This window comes from Diplotaxodon limnothrissa, linkage group LG8 (genome assembly GCF_057381915.1).
Source record: "Diplotaxodon limnothrissa isolate DT_005_m linkage group LG8, D_limnothrissa_male_GT1.1, whole genome shotgun sequence".
Taxonomy (NCBI): Eukaryota; Metazoa; Chordata; class Actinopteri; order Cichliformes; family Cichlidae; genus Diplotaxodon; species Diplotaxodon limnothrissa.
In genome coordinates, this window is record NC_140603.1 from 15,624,645 (window position 1) to 15,643,383 (window position 18,739).

Below are 18,739 nucleotides of genomic sequence, written 5' to 3' on the forward strand. Positions count from 1 at the left end.
CAGTCTGGTGCAGGTCTACAATACTTTTCCTGGTGTCCTTCGAAAGCTCTTTGGTCTTGGCCATGGTGGAGTTTGGAGTCTGACTGTTTGAGGCTGTGGACAGGTGTCTTTTATACAGATGAGTTCAAACAGGTGCCATTCATACAGGTAACGAGTGGGGGACAGAAAAGCTTCTTACAGAAGACGTTACAGGTCTGTGAGAGCCAGAGATTTTCCTTGTTTGAGGTGACCAAATACTTATTTTCCACCCTAATTTACGAATAAATTCTTTACAAATTCTACCATGTGAATTCATGGATTTTTTTTTCACATTCTGTCTCTCACAGTTGAAGTGTACCTCTGGTGCAAATTACTGACCTCTGTCATCATTTTAAGTGGGGGAACTTGCACAATCGGTGGCTGACTAAATACTTTTTTTGCCCCACTGTATGTATGACTGCAGTAGAGGCCAAAAGGAACATGAACATTATGAAAATTTGCAATTTCTTAGGTTGTGTCCTTTTTGAGTTCTTTTGTCTTGCATCCTGTTAGAGTATAATTTAATGCTAAAACATTGTATTACCTGTTTTTGCATTATCCAGTAAATATTGTTGTTCTTTTGATAAAAATGTGTTCAGCGTAGCTGATTTGTGCACCATGAGCATCCTTTAGCTTCTGTGATTCAATTGCTACACTCTGATTGGTTCACAATAAAGAATTGGGTTCAGAAAGGGAAGTTGTGGGTTAAAGATTTGGTAAACAAGGGGTAATTCAGGCACTTAGTCTTCCATATACACAGAAACTTGTAAAAACAATTAATTAACCAAAAGGGAAAAATGGTCCAAATCAAAGCTGAAACTTGATACCAACATTTTAAAAATCTTTTCTAATAAGTAAACATTCAAACCTGTCAATCAAACAGGGACCCCGCGATGCATGTCTTTTTTGTTAGCAGTTTGTTGTCTTTAAGCTCAAACCAAAACCACTGTGCTTATTTTGTCGACAGACTGCCACAGACCAAGAGGTAAGGCATGGCTGCTTTAAAGCACTACTCGTTGTGACAAATGAACCAAAGTAAATAGGAAAAATTAATCTAGTGTACTCAGAAGTAAACATCAGAAAATTACATGTGATAATATTTTTTAAATAAAACAATACATTTTTATCTAAATTGGTAAGATATAGTGTGTTCTTTTTGAGATTCCTCGCTAGTTAGAAAACAAATTTTGTTCATTTGTCAGAGAGAAAAAAACCCAACAACAAACAGCAACAAATTGTCAAAGTCACAAATGTTTTCATGTCAAGATCAAGTCTCTCTCTGATCCACACAGTCACTTTCATTTGCCTATATATGTTCAGTCCGTAACACGCCATGGTCTTTAATGTTTTGGAAAAAGGAGGTGTTGTGTGTTTGCTGTATTTCTGTTCTGCATAAACACAAAGAGAACTGGGCCTAATGAAGCATAGTGATGAATGTGTGAGGACATGAAGGACAGAAAACCTGTTGAGTAGGTTCACTTACCAAAGTGATGTGTGTACAAACACAAGACTGAGTGACATTAAACATTACCAGGTAACAGACATGCTGCCCGTGTGATACAAAAAACTGCAAATCTCTGTACCTTTACCTAACAATATTTTGTAATAAGTTGACATATGAATGATGGACATTGATTATTGGATTTTATAAATTTGTCTCTGCTGTTGACTGACTAGTGTAATTACTAATCATTTAATAATTATTAACTGTGATTTGTGAATGTTTTGTGTATAATTGTTTTATTTTATTTGATAATAGTTTGTGGATGGTCACACGAGCACTGTAGTATTGACTGCAAATAGATACTTGTCTGTAGGTATGTGTATCATTATTCAGTGTTTTGCATAAGACCCTGCTTATATGTTCACTTTTATTTTGTCTAGATTATTCAGAGGAGTAATAGATGCTAAGGGTGTTTTTTCTGGACTATAAAAAATAAAAAATATGTGATACTCGACAAAAAGTTCTTCTATTTTCTGTGAAACATTTCATGAACTGAGTATCTGAACTGTGTAATATGTCTGATGATTTTGCTTATTATAAAGCAATTGTTGAACACCATTTCTTCACTTCTTCCATCCTCTGGGAGCAAATATATGATTTCATATTGTTTTCTTGCTGGTTTTATTTGAGTAGTTTCAGTTGTAATTTGAAGTAAATAGGTTTGAAGTTGCAGCTGGCACACTAAACTTCTTGGAGAAATCAGAAATTAATCAAACATCACATTGAGCCACTTAAGCTGATTTTTCTCTTCAGGAGTGAATAAATAACTTAGATTTGGCATATTTAACAAAAATAATAATTATGTCCTTTACTTTTTTCTCCATTCTTTTGTAAAACAGTATATTTAAAAATTAATAATCATATTTTGTCTTTAAAAATGTCATTTTGATTCAAACGTTTGTGGATACTGGTGGATTAACCATTACAGAAACATTAAATATTCTGTTTATAATTACCAGTATTGTTAATTTAAGGCAGCTGTGCTTTGGACGGTGGTCTAATTAATCTATCTATTAAGCACTGTAAGTGTTAAGGTTAAATCAGGCTCAATTATTTCACCTTTGCATTGAGCCTGTGCTCTATAGGTGTCTGAGTGATATATCAAAGAGTAGAATGAATGTAGCTATACATACTGATTTTACCAGCTATCTGGTGTGCTCTTATTGATGCCTCTATTTTGAATACCATGTTTCTGAAAAAAGTCCAGCAACCATGTTGTGTGTCTCCCCTATATATGTTCATTGTTTAAACACAGTGGGCATCCTCCCATTGATTAGCATAGTATATACATACATTTTGTAGCGTACTGCAGCAGTTTGTTACCCCTTTCTCACTGATGGACTTATTGGACTTGGAAAAAAGTTTTTAATGTGACACCTGAAACCAACACATCACTTTTCAAACCTTGGAGACCTGAGACTGCGAGAGTAAAGATAGAACGGTTTGTCAAAATTTCAACAATGAGTACAGTAATATAATCAGCTTGTCTGATCTCGAAAGCTTCTTCATGGAGTTTTGTAAGAAATGAGGATCACAAATCTTATCCAAGTGATCATTTGAGATTTTTGTGATGCACATTCTTCACTTTATTCTGTCTTAAGGCACTTAATTGGGTTTCAGTTCCGAGATGGACTGTTATGTACTAAAATACTGGATGATTCACAGTCCACGCTTGAAGCAGCTGAATAAAAAAAACACAGAATTTTCACTGGCCCTATAGAAAGCTGCAAACTAGCATTAACAGCAGGCCTTCATTACTAAGTAGTAACTAGCTATCAATGAGAGCATAACAGAGCTGCTTTCTCTTTCTCAAAATATAAAATCTAGAGCAAATGGATTTTTTTTTTATTGATGATTGATTTTCTTTTCACCCTGAAGATGTATTATCCCACTCTCACCCTGTACCTGGGTTTCTGGCCTTTGGCAGCATGTGGTGAGTAAAATGCGTTAGTTTTACTTTTATAATGATTACCATCATCCTTTTCCACTTGTGTTGAAAATAGACATGTCATGCTTCACTTTCTCCCTCATGTCACTCTTACATGTTTATACAAACAAGAAGCAGTTTATCCAGGATATGAATGAGCATTACTCAAGGCTCATATTTGCTGTATTTCCATTTCAGCCACTGCAAGTGATTGTTGTTATCAAGGCTGTGCTAATTATCTGATAAACATCTGAATGAATGATTTTCATCATATTTGGTTGACTTTGGTATTTAGTCTGCATCTCAATTTTACAGCTCACACACTAAGTGGAAAAACCTGACTAACAGTTTTTGTGGAGGATCAAAGATGTCCCCTATTGATATTGTGACCAAAAATGTAACGACTGACCCTAACCTGGGAAACTTCAACCTCAATGGTTTCAACTCTAAGGATGTCTTCACGTCAATTATGAACAATGGACATACAGGTACAAAAACTCACGTTTTACTTCATTTAATTTTTGAGATACTTTACTGCTAATACTGAATATTAAAATGCATTGTATACATTTGGTTGAGAAAAGGATTTAAGTATTTTCTACCACTGTGTAATAGCAAATATCCTGTTTGTAGTATGTTGTAGAAATTAAGAAAGGCTTCATCTCTGTCATAATTAAATATGTTTATCAAAGTTTTCCATGTTACACCCATTTGTAGTGGAGTGCACATTGAAAGGAAATGAAGTTAAAGTGAGTGGAGGTGGACTTAGTGGAACATATACAGGACTTCAGTTTCACTTTCACTGGGGTGATGGAAATCATCCGGGTTCAGAGCACACAGTCGATGAGCACAGATATCCAATGGAGGTACAATGTTTCTTCATCACTTGACATCTAAACTTCTTTTCCTTGTTTTGCTTTGCCTTATAAATGGTTAAATGGTTGGAATCTCTTCCAGATGCACATAGTCACTCAGAAGGATCATCTCACTGCCCCCCGGGAGCATCCAGATGGATATGCTGTACTTGGGTTTTTCATAAATGTCAGTATGTCCCAGACTTCACGCTGCTATTTTTAAATAAGCAACAAAACTGGTTTCAAAGTTCTACCAATACATGGGTTCCCTGACAACGCCTGCTTGCAACGAAGCAGTCGTGTGGACAATCTTTCATGAGCCAATCCACGCCAACAGTGAACTGGTGAGTTCTCTTTAGCATAAGAGGAGCAAAGATTGTGTTTAGTGAATTTAAGGGGATTTGCAAATATGAATGTTCTCTTCCTCCTTTTAACACAACACAACAAACAAACAAATATATATGATATGAGAAAATGCTGAAAAGAAAGCTTCTTATATTAATTAATGTGGATTAGAAATTATTTAATTATTTAATTACTGCTAATCCTACTGAATAGCTCGACCAGTAAATGACTCATGGCAAATGGAATCCTTCTGTTTGTGTTGGATTTACAAACAGTTGCAGAAGCAATCACTGAAATGTGCAGACATGCAGCTCTAGACTTACTGGTGACATACCGATGGAGCATACTGGTACATGCTGGTGTCTGCTTGATTATTGTGTTTGATAATCATGCCTTTTTATTTATGTCTTTTTCTGTTGACTCTGTCAACAAGTGAAAATGTTGCGCAAACGGCACGTGACTGTGTGGGATAAACAGATAATTCCGAGTCATGCAAAAGTAACAGAATGACAAGTGAAGTCTTTCTTTTCAACTTATCTACCTGATTATTTACCAGCCAACTGCAGATAGTGAGGCGCACATATGTCTATGTAAGCCCTAGACTTGTCTGGTGGCTCAGCAGATGCATGACTCTTTGAATTTAACTTAAAGGATCAACCAGTATAAAAATCTCTTAAAACACTCAGAGGACATGTGTGCGTACAGTTTTTTAATTTGATGGCAACAACGTCAGTCAATCAAATTGGGATGATGGCAACATCCCAATTTGAATCTTTCTTTGGCTCTCGGAGGAGGCGGACACACTTTTTCTCCTCTCCCTTATCTTCCCTGCTAGTTCTTATGTCCTTGTCTAGTCTCGTGTCTTTTTTGTATTACTTTCCCTGGAACACCCTCTCACAGTCTGTGTCTAAAACCTAAAAGAGAATTATGGATTTGATCAACTGGTCTCTGAATGCTATTGACACCCTTTAACGAGAAGTCTGGGCTCGGGAGAACCCGAGTGCCCTGGAGGGACTTTCCCTGTCGGATACACGATGGACGGGTGGCAGAGGATCGTGTGCCTGGCGGGACTGTCGATCGAGGACGCTGAAGATATCTACCTATTCGGAACCATGATAACAGGGTTCTGGCTGATCGGAGCTGGCTTGGCCCTGGCTTATCGGAGAATTAAGAGAGCAGAACCGGCTGTTCAAACCCCCACAAGGCTGCCCGCTGGGATTGAAACGACAGATGCGACTTCTCAGAAAGGGCTCACTGAAGGCAGCATGGTTAAGAGCTTGGAGGCGCTTACGACTGCAGTGAATGCTCAGAATAACACCTTTGAGCGTATGTATGTTGGATTACATGAGGAAAGAATCAACTCAGAACAACATCTCTGGGCGGAAGCTACATCTCGGATCAGTTGGCTGCAGTTGTGAGGTCTCAGAATCTGCTATGTGAGCAAAAAGAGTGACAAGACCACAGAATCGACGGCTAATAACATCACGGAGAAACTCGCAGCTATTAACGGGAGATTGAGAGACCAGTGTCGGAGTATTAAAAACAGCTTGAAATTCTCATGAGTTGTTTGCAAAAGAAAAATGACCATCATAATCCGGCTACCCCTTCGGCGCCAGCTGTGGGCTCAAGGCTGGAGCCGAACAAAAACTCCCTGATAACGACTGTGTTGAGTCTGTTCCTTCCCATTCCATGCAAGGCCACCTGGGTTGGCTGGAAGACTGTTTACTTAGCCTGGCGGGGCGAAGGACACTGTCTCAGCTGAACTATGGACACGCACTATACTGATCACTCACTGACACATCACCCTCCCTATCCAACGCCACCTCCAACGCTTACCTCCCCTCTGATGTGGACATCGGGTCAGCTGGAGGCGCAGTCAAAAGATTGCAGCGGTCCCAGATCAGATGTACACACTGGAACACTTTCCCATGTTGCTTGTCTGTGTTTATTGTGTTATGGTGTGTTGATACCTGTGCATTCCTGTATTATCCTTCTGTGTTGCACATTTTGATGTTTTTTTTCCTCGCTACCTGGCCTGACCTGTCTCCCCATTGTGATGTTTGTATTGTATGTACGGTCGGCAAGGTCTGTCATCTTGGTTGTGGGCAAATGACCTGCAACTGACAAATAAAGGCTATCTCATCTCATCATCATCAAAAGGCAAAAAGTACATGGTACTACAAGAAAACAGCTGGAAAAGGATTTTGCTGCTAGGTTAAATAGAAACAGGTGATTAGAATATATATAAAAAGAATATCTTTGACAGACAGAGTTGCTCAGAAGCAAATATTGGCAGATGCTCACCAAAAACCAGTTTAATATCTCAGTAATGTTCTTCTCCATAACACTGGGAGATATTTAAATATCTCGTCATCTACAGTGCATAATGTCATCAAAAGATCTGGATAATCTGGAGAAATCACACATGTTTAAAAAAGTGACATATTTTCCCATCTGGACAACATCTTTTCCAGTGAAGGCCTTGCATATTTCCATATACTATATAGAACTATATACTGAATCTATTACAGCAGCTTGGAGTCTTAAAAAAGAGTCTGGGTGCTGTGGTCTGCCTTGAGTCTAGATTTTGATTTGTTGCTGTCATCAAATTTAAAATGAACTTTTTTTTTCCCTTAAAATTGTATATTTTCTATGTAAAACATTTGATACATTTTCTATGTGCTATTGTGATTTTTTTTAATGGTATGTTTCCTTGTTCTTACAAAAAAGTACAGGCTTTCTGAATGAGCAAGGCTTTTTCAGTCACAGTCACTGCTTTAGGGAGTGTATGTCTGTGCTGCCAGGGCGCTAGCTGATGTTAACCTTAACCTAGCCTTTGGTAATCTGTTCTTAGATTAAGAAGTTTCCCATGGAAACACACCTGAATAATATCTACCGACCTACACAACCTCTGCACGAACGTAATGTGTATGCCTCCCCTGGAACTCCTCTACCTTCCTGTAAATTGGAAAAAAACATAAATGATTGATACATTTTTATGACTTTGATTTGGCACATTACATATATGACTCTTTTTCCATTCTTCAGATGAATGGTGTTATCATCCACATCACTGTGGTATGTATCAGCACATTTATCAGGAGAGTTTTATACTGAAAATACTCTGAGATCAGGATTTTGACTGAAAATGTTTTCTGCAAATAGCTGACACTCCACCTTCTTGGCAGCTTCTGCCTGGCTCCCACTGTAGCAGTACACACCAGTCACCCATCAATATTGACAAAAACAATGCTGTGCCGGACAGCCATCTTGATGCCTTTGTATTTAAACATTTTGATGACAACCACGCTATCAAGTACATCACCAACACAGGCCATTCAAGTTTGAAGGGTTTTTTTTAATCATTCGCAATTGTTTTGGACATGGTTAATATAAAGGTTCTTATTTACATTATTACAGCATCTTACATTATTATTATGCCAATCTTCTTCATCTAAATCAAAAGAGTATGTTTGTAGTATTCTTTTCTTGTGTTGTCAAACAACTGCCAGTGAAGTGTGTACTGGTGGAAAATTTGGTGGAGGAGTCAGGAGGAGGTTTGGGCCAGTACACTCTTTCTGTTCCTTCTGACTCAGGTGCTAGGTTTATTTTTTCAGGAGCTATTTTTTGTGTCTCCTCGGAAAATAACAAGGATTTCTCTGTCTCACCCATGGTCATTGCTCCTAAGACTGCCTTTGTTGAGCCAACGTGTCGTGTTAATGACTGTGATCACGCTGTTGTTTCCATGCCCGGAGTAGCTGAGCCTTGCACTATGAACATAGGGAATTTAAGTGTTAGGGAAGCTTTTTTGTCTCCGTCAGCTCCTTCAGGGAAAGCAATAAACCTTTCTGAAACAGGGTTTTCTGACCATATTGTCCCGTCCTCACTTTCACCCCAGTCAAACATCAAGTCTGTAAAGTTGCCCGCAGTTCAGTCAGCCACTCCACCACCTATCACGCCTCCACTACAACAGTCTCCGCTGCCTATAGCTCAGCTGCCCCGAGCTCAGCAGCCTACCCACTCATTCATTCAGTCACCATCATAATTACAAGCAGGGGACACACTTCATCATTACATCTGCTGGTTCATTTAAGCTGGCCATCTCAGAGACAGTTGCTTCCTCTAGGGCCTCCCCAGAGGCTGGGTGTCAGTCACCAGCCAACTCTGGACCTCTAGAGGTCAAGACACCAACACAAGCAGCTTCACTGGGGAACTTTACTGAGCAGTCTCAGCTGTCATCCCCTGCTGAGAGCTCCAGTGAGTTCGCCCTTCTGCCTCCGTCCTCTGCTGGAAGGTCAGAAGGACCCGTTCAGCCGTCTATATCTCAGCTGGAGGGCCGGAGGAGCCCATCCAGCCTCAAGCCACGTCAGCTGGGGGTTTGGGAGAACCCAGCCAGCCTCAAGTTTTGTCAGCTGGAGGGCCCAAGCCACCCGTCCAGCCTCAGGCCAAGTTAGCTGGAGGGCCCGAGGAGCCCGTCCAGCCTCAAGCCACGTCAGCTGGGGGTTTGGGAGAACCCAGCCAGCCCCTGGTCTCGTCAGCTGGGGGTTCAGGTGAACCCAGCCAGCATCATGCCTTGTCTGCTGGAGGGCCCGAGTCGCTCATCCAGCTTCAAGCCAAGTTAGCTGGTGGGTCCGAGGAGCCCACCCAGCACCACGCCTCGTCTTGTGGGGGTCCTGGACGACCCAGCCAGCACATCCTCATGTCAGCTGATGGTCCGGGGAAGTCTGTTCAGCCGTCACCTGCTGAACCATCCCCTGCGACTTCTACACCGTCACCTGCAGCATTCACATCACTGCCTGCAGCCTCACCGCCTGCTGCATCCACATCACCGCCTGCTGCATCCACATCACCGCCTGCTGCATCCACATCACCGCCTGCTGCATCATCGCCTGCAGCATCATCGCCTGCAGCATCATCGCCTGCAGCATCGCCACTGTCAGGTTCCGCAGCCGCCACCCTGCCGTCAGGTTCCACAGTGTCTTCATCCACGCCTGCAGTGTCAGCCTCATCCATGCCTGCAGCGTCAGCCTCATCCACGCCTGCAGTGTCAGCCTCATCCACGCCTGCAGTGTCAGCCTCATCCACGCCTGGTCCTGCCTCTGTGTCTTCATCCAAGCCTGGTCCAGCCTCCGTGTCTTCATCCACGCCTGGTCCAGCCTCCATGTCTTCATCCACACCTGATCCAGTCTCCGTGTCTTCATCCACGTCTGGTCCAGCCTCCGTGACTTCATCTTCGCCTGGTCCAGCTTCAGCCTCGCCTTTGCCTGGTCCAGCTTCAGCGTCTGCTTCAGCCTCGTCTGGTCCTGCCTCGTCTGGTCCTGCCTCGTCTGCTTTTGCCTTGTCTGCTTCAGCCTCATCTGCTCCAGCCTCGTCTGCTCCAGCCTCGTCTGGTTCAAGGTTCAAGGTTCTTTATTTGTCACATGCATAGTTGTACAAGTATAACACACAGTGAAATGTAGCCTGACACGCTCCTCGACATGTGCAAAAAAATTGGGGGGGGGGGGGGTTTAGAGGAAGAACATTATATATATATATATATATATATATATATATATATATATATATATATATATATATGTAGTATATACATTGGGTGAATGTGCAGTAGTAGCAGCAAGCAGGTGAATTCTGTACATTAATATGAATAGACATCTGACTATTTTGCAGAATAGACAATATAAACATATTTAAAATTAAAGGAATTGAAATGTACATTGTGCCTTGGTTTAGTGTCTGGAAGAGTCCTGTCTCAGTCAATTATAGATGATGTGAGCGGGTGTGTGTGTGTGTTTAGGGCACGGATGGCTTGGGGATAGAAGCTCCTCTTGAGTCTCTCTGTCCTTGCCCGGAAGATGCGGAACCTTCTACCAGATTGCAGAAGTTGGAACAGTTTGTTGCCAGGATGGGACGGGTCCTTCAGTATCTGCGCTGCTCTAGTCCGGCATCTCCTGGTGTAGGTGTCCTGAAGCGGGGGGAGAGCAATCCTGCAGCAGCGTTCTGCTGTGCGGATCACTCTCTGGAGAGCTTTTTGGTCCTTCACACAGCTGTTCCCAAACCACGATGTCATGTTCTGTGTGAGGATGCTCTCCACAGCGCCTGTATAAAAAATCCTGAGGATCTTTGGAGAGACCCTGAACTTCCTCAGTTGTCGTAGGTGATACAGGCGCTGCCTAGCCTTTTTGGTCTGGACCTGAATGTGGGCAGCCCATGTCAGGTCTGAGGAGATGTGGACACCAAGATACTTGAAGGACTGCACCCTCTCCACTGGAGCTCCATTGATGATAATGGGCTTGTAGTCCCTGTGCTGACTCCTTCTGAAGTCCACCACCAGCTCCTTGGTCTTGCTGACGTTCAGCTGGAGGTGGTTGTCCTGGCACCACGATGCCAGATTCTTCACTTCATCCATGTAGGCCGCCTCATCGTTGTTGGAGATGGCACCCAACACCACTGTGTCGTCAGCAAACTTCACAATGGTGTTGGAGCCATGGGTGGCCACACAGTCTGAAGTGTAGAGGGAGTAGAGCAGTGGCGAGAGGACACATCCCTGAGGTGCTCCTGTGCTGATGGTGATGCTGTTGGAGAAGCACCTGCCCACCCTCACCACCTGAGTTCTGCCAGTGAGGAAGTCCAACACCCATGCACACAGACGGCTGTTAAGTCCCAGATCCCTCAGCTTTGTGAACAGTCTGCAGGGCACTATTGTGTTAAACGCTGAACTGTAATCAACAAACAGCATTCGCACATAGTTACCCTGTTTCTTGTCCACATGGCTGAGAGTGGTGTGTAGGACGTGGGCGATGGCATCCTCTGTGGATCTGTTGGATCTGTAGGCGAACTGCAGCGGATCTGTGGTGTCTGGGATGGAGGAGGAGATGATGTTCTTCAGCAGCCTCTCAAACACCTTCATTACTACCGAGGTCAGTGCAACTGGTCGGTAATCGTTCAGGGATGAGGGTTTGCTGTTCTTGGGCACAGGGATGATGGTGGATCTTTTGAAGCATGTGGGGACCACAGACTTCGCCAGGGACTCGTTGAAGATGTAAGTGAACACACCTGGTCCCGCCTCGTCTGGTCCCGCGGTTGCCACACCGTCATTGGACCCGGCTCGTCCTGTTCCAGGCCTCTAGTTGGGCGTTATGGCCATCAAGGCCGGCCTCCGGAGAGAGTTTGTCGCCACCACTGGCTTCGCGGCCGGCCTCCGGACCTGCTCAGTGGCCGCCACTGCCTTCCAAGTGGCCGGCCTCCTGATTGGTTTTGTCTGCACCGCCGCCGTTGCCTTGTGCACGGTTGGCCCCCAGAACTGTTTGCCCGTCGTCACAGTTGCTGTCCGCACGGCCGGTATCCAGAACTGTCTTGGTCCTTGTGTTGTCGACCCCCGGGTCGACCCCCTGAACTTTTCACGGACTTTTGTTGAGCTCTGGTTTGGTTTTTGGTTTTGATTCTGTTTTCCTGTGTTCTTGGACTCATGAATGGTCTTGTTTTGTGTTGGACTGTTTTCTTACGTTTTTGGACTGATTTGGACTCTTGTGCTCCTTGTTTTTTGTCTCGCTGTGTTTCTCTGTGTGCATTTAAGTTGTGTCTTCTGTCATTGTAGTTGCTGGTCCACCTGTGTATCCACCATGTCTCACCCGTGTGTTCTCCCTGCTGTCCATCATCATTCTCCTCTGCTCGTTCTCATTCTTGTTCAGGTTTGTGTTCTGTATTTAGTTTGTTCCCAGTATAGTTTAGTCCTTCCTCCGTTTGCAATTTGTCCATTTTTAGTTTTGTGCTTAATAAACCACCTTCTCACCCTTACACGTGCCTGCAATTGGATCCTCCTTTATTTTACCACACGGCTCATCTCACTCGCTGTGACATGAATAGAACAAACCAGAATTTCCAGCACAGGTTGAAGCATGTTTAGTCCAACAAAAGCTAAAAGAAGCCACATCATCATACTGTATGTCATTAAAATGGGCAGTGAGCATTCAAAATGTCATAATCTCACAACTCGCCCAGAAACTGGATACACCCCCACCACCTGAAAAAAAACCCAATAAGCTTCAGGATTTATTAGAATACCTATCATAGTTGATATCAGAGTTGCTAACCCATTTACATTACTTGATTTGTGCAGTAACAATTTGGACTCAATATATGCTGACTTCATACCACCATGAAAAGCTGGTTGGATACACAAAAATATGTAAGACCACCAAAAGAACCTACATTGCTGATGGGAGTGTCTGCACTGGAGAACTGAACAATGGAAGAAGGTGGCTTGATCTGATGAATCAGGTTTTCCTTTGTATCATGCCTAAGGTCGGGTGGGCCAATACACTCCTAGGAACATATGTCAGCAAGATGCACAAGAGGAAGAAGACAAACTGCTGAAGGCAATGTGATGTTTTGTTTGATGCTTTGACATCCCTGGCCCACTCGAGGTCAGGGATGAGTTCCTGCCCCAAGTGGAGGGGTTTAAGTATCTCGGGGTCTTGTTCATGAGTGACGGGAGAAGGGAGCGGGAGATTGATAGACGGATTGGTGTGGCAGCCGCAGTGATGCGGACTTTGTACCGGTCTGTTGTGGTGAAGAGAGAGCTGAGTGTAAAAGCGAAGCTCTCAAATTACCGGTCGATCTACGTCCCTACCCTCCCCTATGATCAAAAGATGTGGGTAGTGCCTGAAAGAACGAGATCGCGGACACAAGCGGCGGAAATGGGCTTCCTCCGAAGGGTGGCTGGCCTTTCCCTTAGAGATAGGGTGAGAAGTTCGGCCATTCGGGAGGGGCTCAGAGTAGAGCCGCTGCTCCTCCACGTCGAAAGGAGCCAGTTGAGGCGGCATCTGACAAGGATGCCTCCTGGGCAGTAGCGGTTTTTGATACGGGAGACACGGGCGGTTGCCCGGGGTGGCATCGTGGTGGGGGGCGGCATCACGGGCATCAGCAAAACAAAAAAAAAATAAAAATTGCTCGTACTCATGCTGCCCCGACATCAACCAGCGCATATTGGGAATGGTACAGGCACCGATCAGTTTTCTATCATACGTTTGCTGGGGCGCCCTCCGTTTGCGAGCTGCACCTGCTGCTTGCGGCACAGGGAGGAGAGGGCGGGGCGGCGGGGGATTCTCTGGCTGGCTGGAGCAGCATCTAATAACCAACTCGCAAAATAAAACAAAATAAAAACAAAACAACAAACACGAAAACACCAGACATTATGATACAGACTTATAATTTGCACCGATGTTTTTTTGAAATTATTATACGCGAAAGTGTGCGCGAGAGCCCTCGGTGCGCCTGCTTGCTGCTGAAGTCAAAGTAAACTTTATTGTCATCTCCGCTACATACAGTCCAGTATATAGAGAGACGAGACGACGAGGCTCCAGTTACAGCAGTGCAAGTAAACAAACAATAAATATAAGAACAGTAAGAAAATAAATATACGCTTTAGGACTCGGGGTAAAGGGATCAATAACAACTTAAAATTTATAATTTACAGTTTGATGATTTAAAGTCTCACACACAACCCGTCGAAAGGGGAGGGGGGCTGCTGCTTCCAAATAGAGCACATTTCATTCATAATGTTGTAAATTATGTATTCATGATTTGAATCCTGGGTTGTGTGAAATCCTAGAAATAAACCCTAGACAAAGTGAATATGTGAACTAAGGTGTAGGTCTATTAGGTTATGTTGTGGTGATCCTCGGGTTGGGGAATGGGTGTTCATAATGGAGTTCAAAATTAAAACCAATGGAAGATGGACAAGAAAAGTTCAAAGCCATCAGGTGCTCAGTTTAGAAAAAAGAGAAAAGAAGAGGAGAAACGAGCAAAAGATAGAGGTAAGCAAATATGTCATTGGATAATGGCAGGTCATGTATCCTGAAACAATCAGAATCAGAATACTTTATTAATCCCTAAGGAAATTATGTGGGTTACAGTTGCTCCAAAAAGAAATGGTAAAAATAGTAACAGTAACAGACTAAACTCCAAACAATATATTATGTTACAGATTTTAATATTAATTAGTCATTGTCAATTGTTGATTTGTCCTGTTCTCATTGTATGACGAATTATGATGGCTGTTTGGTAGCTGTTTGCATACGGTGCATACTCTCTCTCTCTCTTCATGTGTGTGTGTGTGTGTGTGTGTGTTTCTCTGGTGAATTTCGACAGCAGTTTTATGTTAATGTACAATCGTTAATATGTTTTATGTGTGTGTGTGGGGGTGGGGTGGGGGCGCGCCAGAGGGAGTGTTAGCCCGAGGTGCCAAACAGGCTAGGACCGCCACTGCTCCTGGGTGAGGTGTTCAGGGCATGTCCCACCGTTAAATATACTACGTCAGATGCTTCATAGACCTTTCATTTTTAATTTCACCTAAATTAACAGAGGAGATCCTGTTCTCTTCAGCATCATTAGCTGTGTCCAAATAAAACACAAAAAACCTCTTAAACTCATCCAGTTTAAGAAGAAGAGTATTTTTTACGGAGAAGTTCTGAGCAATTATGAAATTATGAACGTATGAACTGAATGGCTTTAATAATTAGGCTTGACAGAAGAATGAAGCTATTACCTGCAGGCTACTGTGTCCAGTATGTCTATAACAATCAAAGCTTTGATTGTTCAACCAGCCTCGCAGGATCATTCAAGAAGATGAAACTGTAGAACACGCATCTCAGATTACTGGTTAGTGTAATTACCCGCATAGCATTCTTGTTAGTTGCAATGTATGTCATTTAATTAAAATTAAAATACGGCCATCGAAAACGAACTACACTATTGATAGATCGAGTTCCAAAATTCAAAGCTGCATTCACACCTTTCAACAAAAAAACACAAGAAAAAAATAATAATTTCTTGCAGACCAAAATAGGCAAGCGTAAATACTCATGAATGTTAAAATGCATACTGTCGGGAATTGGCTACTGGGTTTCCAGGGAAACACTGATAAGTTGTGTTAGCAATCAGTCTCTTTACGTCCTCTTATTAATCATGAATTTGAATGAATTTTTCGACCTTTTTTTCTGCAAAATTGAATTATTAATCTCGAAATATCGACTTTATTCTCAAAATGATCGACACTATATTTTTTTTCTTAATGTGGCCCTAATACTCCATCGTACTTCCGGAAATTTTTGGATAACGACCAACTCACATGTCACATGGAGGCGGTGTCCGGCCAGCTGCAGGATGCACTGAGGGAATAAAAAGAGGGAGGCTGAGGCTAGCTGCATCTGACAACAGGCTGAAAGGACGCACAGGTGCATCAAAGGTAAGACACTGCAGCTTAGGTGAGCTGGACAGAAGGAAGAATTAGGCTACAGTCTGAAAAATGCATGTATTGCATTCTTTTCTCTACTAACATCAGACTGTAGCATTTTAAATTTTAGCAATTTAACTTTCAAAGTTTATATATAGGTAAATTTGTCATTCCATATAGTAGCCTGTGATTGATTGATTCATGTTTGTGTTGCAAGAGCTACATTTTCGTTTTGATGATTTTAATATATATATATATATATATATATATATATATATATATATATATATATATGCGATTATAAACAATGTGGCTTTTATGCTCGTTTCAGATGAAGTTGTTTGTAGTCGCTGCGCTTGCTGTGTGCGTCCTCGTACCCGCCGCTCACTGCGCATCCGGATCGATAGGTGTGTATTAGCTAAAGGCCTTTTTTTTCATGAAATATTTTGAATTCACTGTTACACTGAATTTGTACTTATGGGAATCTGAATGTCCTGTTTTTTCACCCCTTTTTTCATCCAGCCTGGTGTTATCACCTCCCATCCTGCAGTGAGTACCCAATATCTCCATTATCTATTATATGTTGCCCACTGAGTGACCCCTCCTCGGTGACGTTACGTGTTCTTTCTGCTCATAGATGACACAACCTGGTCAACAATTTCCCCGGAATATTGCAACGGCACCCGACAGTCACCCATTAACATCGTCTCAGCATCTGCCACACAAAACGCCAATCTGACTGAATTCACTTTTGTAAAGTATGACGACACCTCCGCAATGACGTCAATGACAAATACTGGCGACACAAGTGAGCCCGAGTTTATGGCTTAGTGCTTACAAAAGTTTGTTGTTGTGGGTTGGTGTTTTTTTTTTTTTTTTTATCTTTGTGTTTCAAAACATATATTTCGACCTAGTTTAACAAAAATAATAATCATCATCATCATCATCATAAAGATAACTTGTCTTACTGGAATTTTTAGCGCCCTTCTCTTTTCTACAACTAAACGCACCCCCTTTGCACCTCACCATTCCCTCTTACTCCTCACCGGTTAGATGTAACCTTATTCTGTTTTTGTTTTTCCACCTTCTTCCAGTCAAAGTGACCCTTAAGAGCGGAGTTAAGATTTCAGGAGGGGACCTGTCCGAGCAATACGACAGCCTACAGTTCCACTTGCACTGGGGCAACGGCTCCTCTGTGCCCGGCTCCGAGCACACAGTGGATGGAAAGCGCTATCCTATGGAGGTACAGATTTATTTTGATGCTGCTGTGTTTCTTCGATAAATTCATATTAAAATTGTAAATAAAATAAAATAAGCAAGCAAACATCTGTATGATCTTTATGAATTTATGAATTTTCCCAGCTGCATATTGTGAACAGCAAGTCATCCTACAATGGGAATACAAGTCTAGCCGTCAAAGACTCCACCGGACTCGCAGCTCTTGGTTTCTTCATCGAGGTAAGAGAAGCAGCGCACGAGATGATGTAATGCCTGTTGTGTTATTCAGTATTCCAACCTCACTGCATTTTGGTGAGGTGTTGTCCCTTGTTGGTCATTTCCTCTTCTGAGCTGTGGAAAACAATAAAATATATATATACTTTTTTTTCCAGGTAATGTCAGGCAATTCAACTGGCCAGCCAGAAAGCTGGCGCAATTTGACCTCTTACTTGGCCAACATCACACAAAAAGGTGATATTTTTTTTGTGGAAAACCTCCTCTCCTCTTTCTGACTCTAAATTGTGTCACCCATAGTTCCTTCATATAGGTCTTGTTTCTGTCTTCAGGCCAGAAAGTTTCAATTGCAGCTGGGTTTTCCCTGGACGACCTGCTCGTTGGTGTGAATCGCACTAAGTATTACCGCTACCTTGGATCTTTGACGACCCCCACTTGTAATGAGGCGGTGGTCTGGACCGTTTTTAAGGAACCAATTAAAGTCAGCAAAGATCTGGTAGGTGTTATTTCATTTCTTTCTTCTGTCTCTTAATTGTCATTGCTGCGAGCACAGATGGTCTATAAGTGGTTCATGAAGCTAATTGGAATATCATCACCAGATTGACCTCTTCAGCACCACAGTGCGTGTCGAAAACAGCACGTCACAACTCATGACAAATGTCTACAGAAGCCTGCAGCCTGCACAGCCAGTGTCAACTCAGAGCGTCAGGGCCTCTGCCTCCTCAACCTGCTTCTCCCTTGGCCTGCTACTTCTCAGTCTTGCACTGGGCTGGATTTGGAGCTAAAATAGAAAGAGAACGTCATCGTCAACCCGTTGCCTCACTTCAGAACATTCGCTCTTTCCCCCATTTAACTAAAACTGACCTTTGCTGATTTTTAGTGTAGCTCTCTGTGTTTGACATAATCACGAAAAGTGTGAAGAACAATTTTTAAAGGTGAAGGCTACCTCTGCACCAATGTTATCTCTCAACAATATCTCTTGATTATGGCTACCTGTGACAAAGCACTTACCTGTTATCAGATTTGAGTCTGAATGCATGCACGCACCTCATGCATGCAAAGTTTACTTTATGCAATGACATGCACAAGTTTTCATTTTGCGAGGCCAACATGGTGTGAACAATTAAGGCATGTTCCACATCTCTGTTGAGCTGCCAGAGCTAGGCGTGGGTGAGAAAGGGATGCACCTGCACTATCTACAGTGTAGTTCTGGTGGTTATGAAATACAGCATTATAAGAATGTGTTGCTATCTGGTGACACGTTATGATATACCTTGATGTTGGCACATGCAACTAGTTTAGTTTACCAGCTGATGATTGAAGGATATGGTGATTTTATTTCTTTGTTATTTGTATTTATTTTAAACTATTGTAACCTTTCTTGCCTCCATTAGTGCAGCTACTGC

General features: G+C 42.6%; 2 protein-coding genes across 2 annotated transcripts in view; one reads left to right on the forward strand and one right to left on the reverse strand.

Moving 5' to 3' along the window:
* LOC146626563 (receptor-type tyrosine-protein phosphatase H-like) overlaps window positions 1–18,739 on the reverse strand; it is a 447,591-nt gene that overhangs the window by 350,429 nt on the left and 78,423 nt on the right. The window lies entirely within an intron of this gene.
* On the forward strand, window positions 15,777–18,118 carry LOC146626587 (carbonic anhydrase 4-like). The gene is made up of 9 exons (XM_085361356.1): window positions 15,777–15,893; window positions 16,213–16,288; window positions 16,404–16,430; window positions 16,519–16,689; window positions 16,976–17,124; window positions 17,244–17,339; window positions 17,492–17,570; window positions 17,666–17,829; window positions 17,933–18,118. Exons 1-9 carry the CDS (start codon window positions 15,777–15,779, stop codon window positions 18,116–18,118), a joined length of 1,065 nt encoding a protein of 354 aa, XP_085217482.1.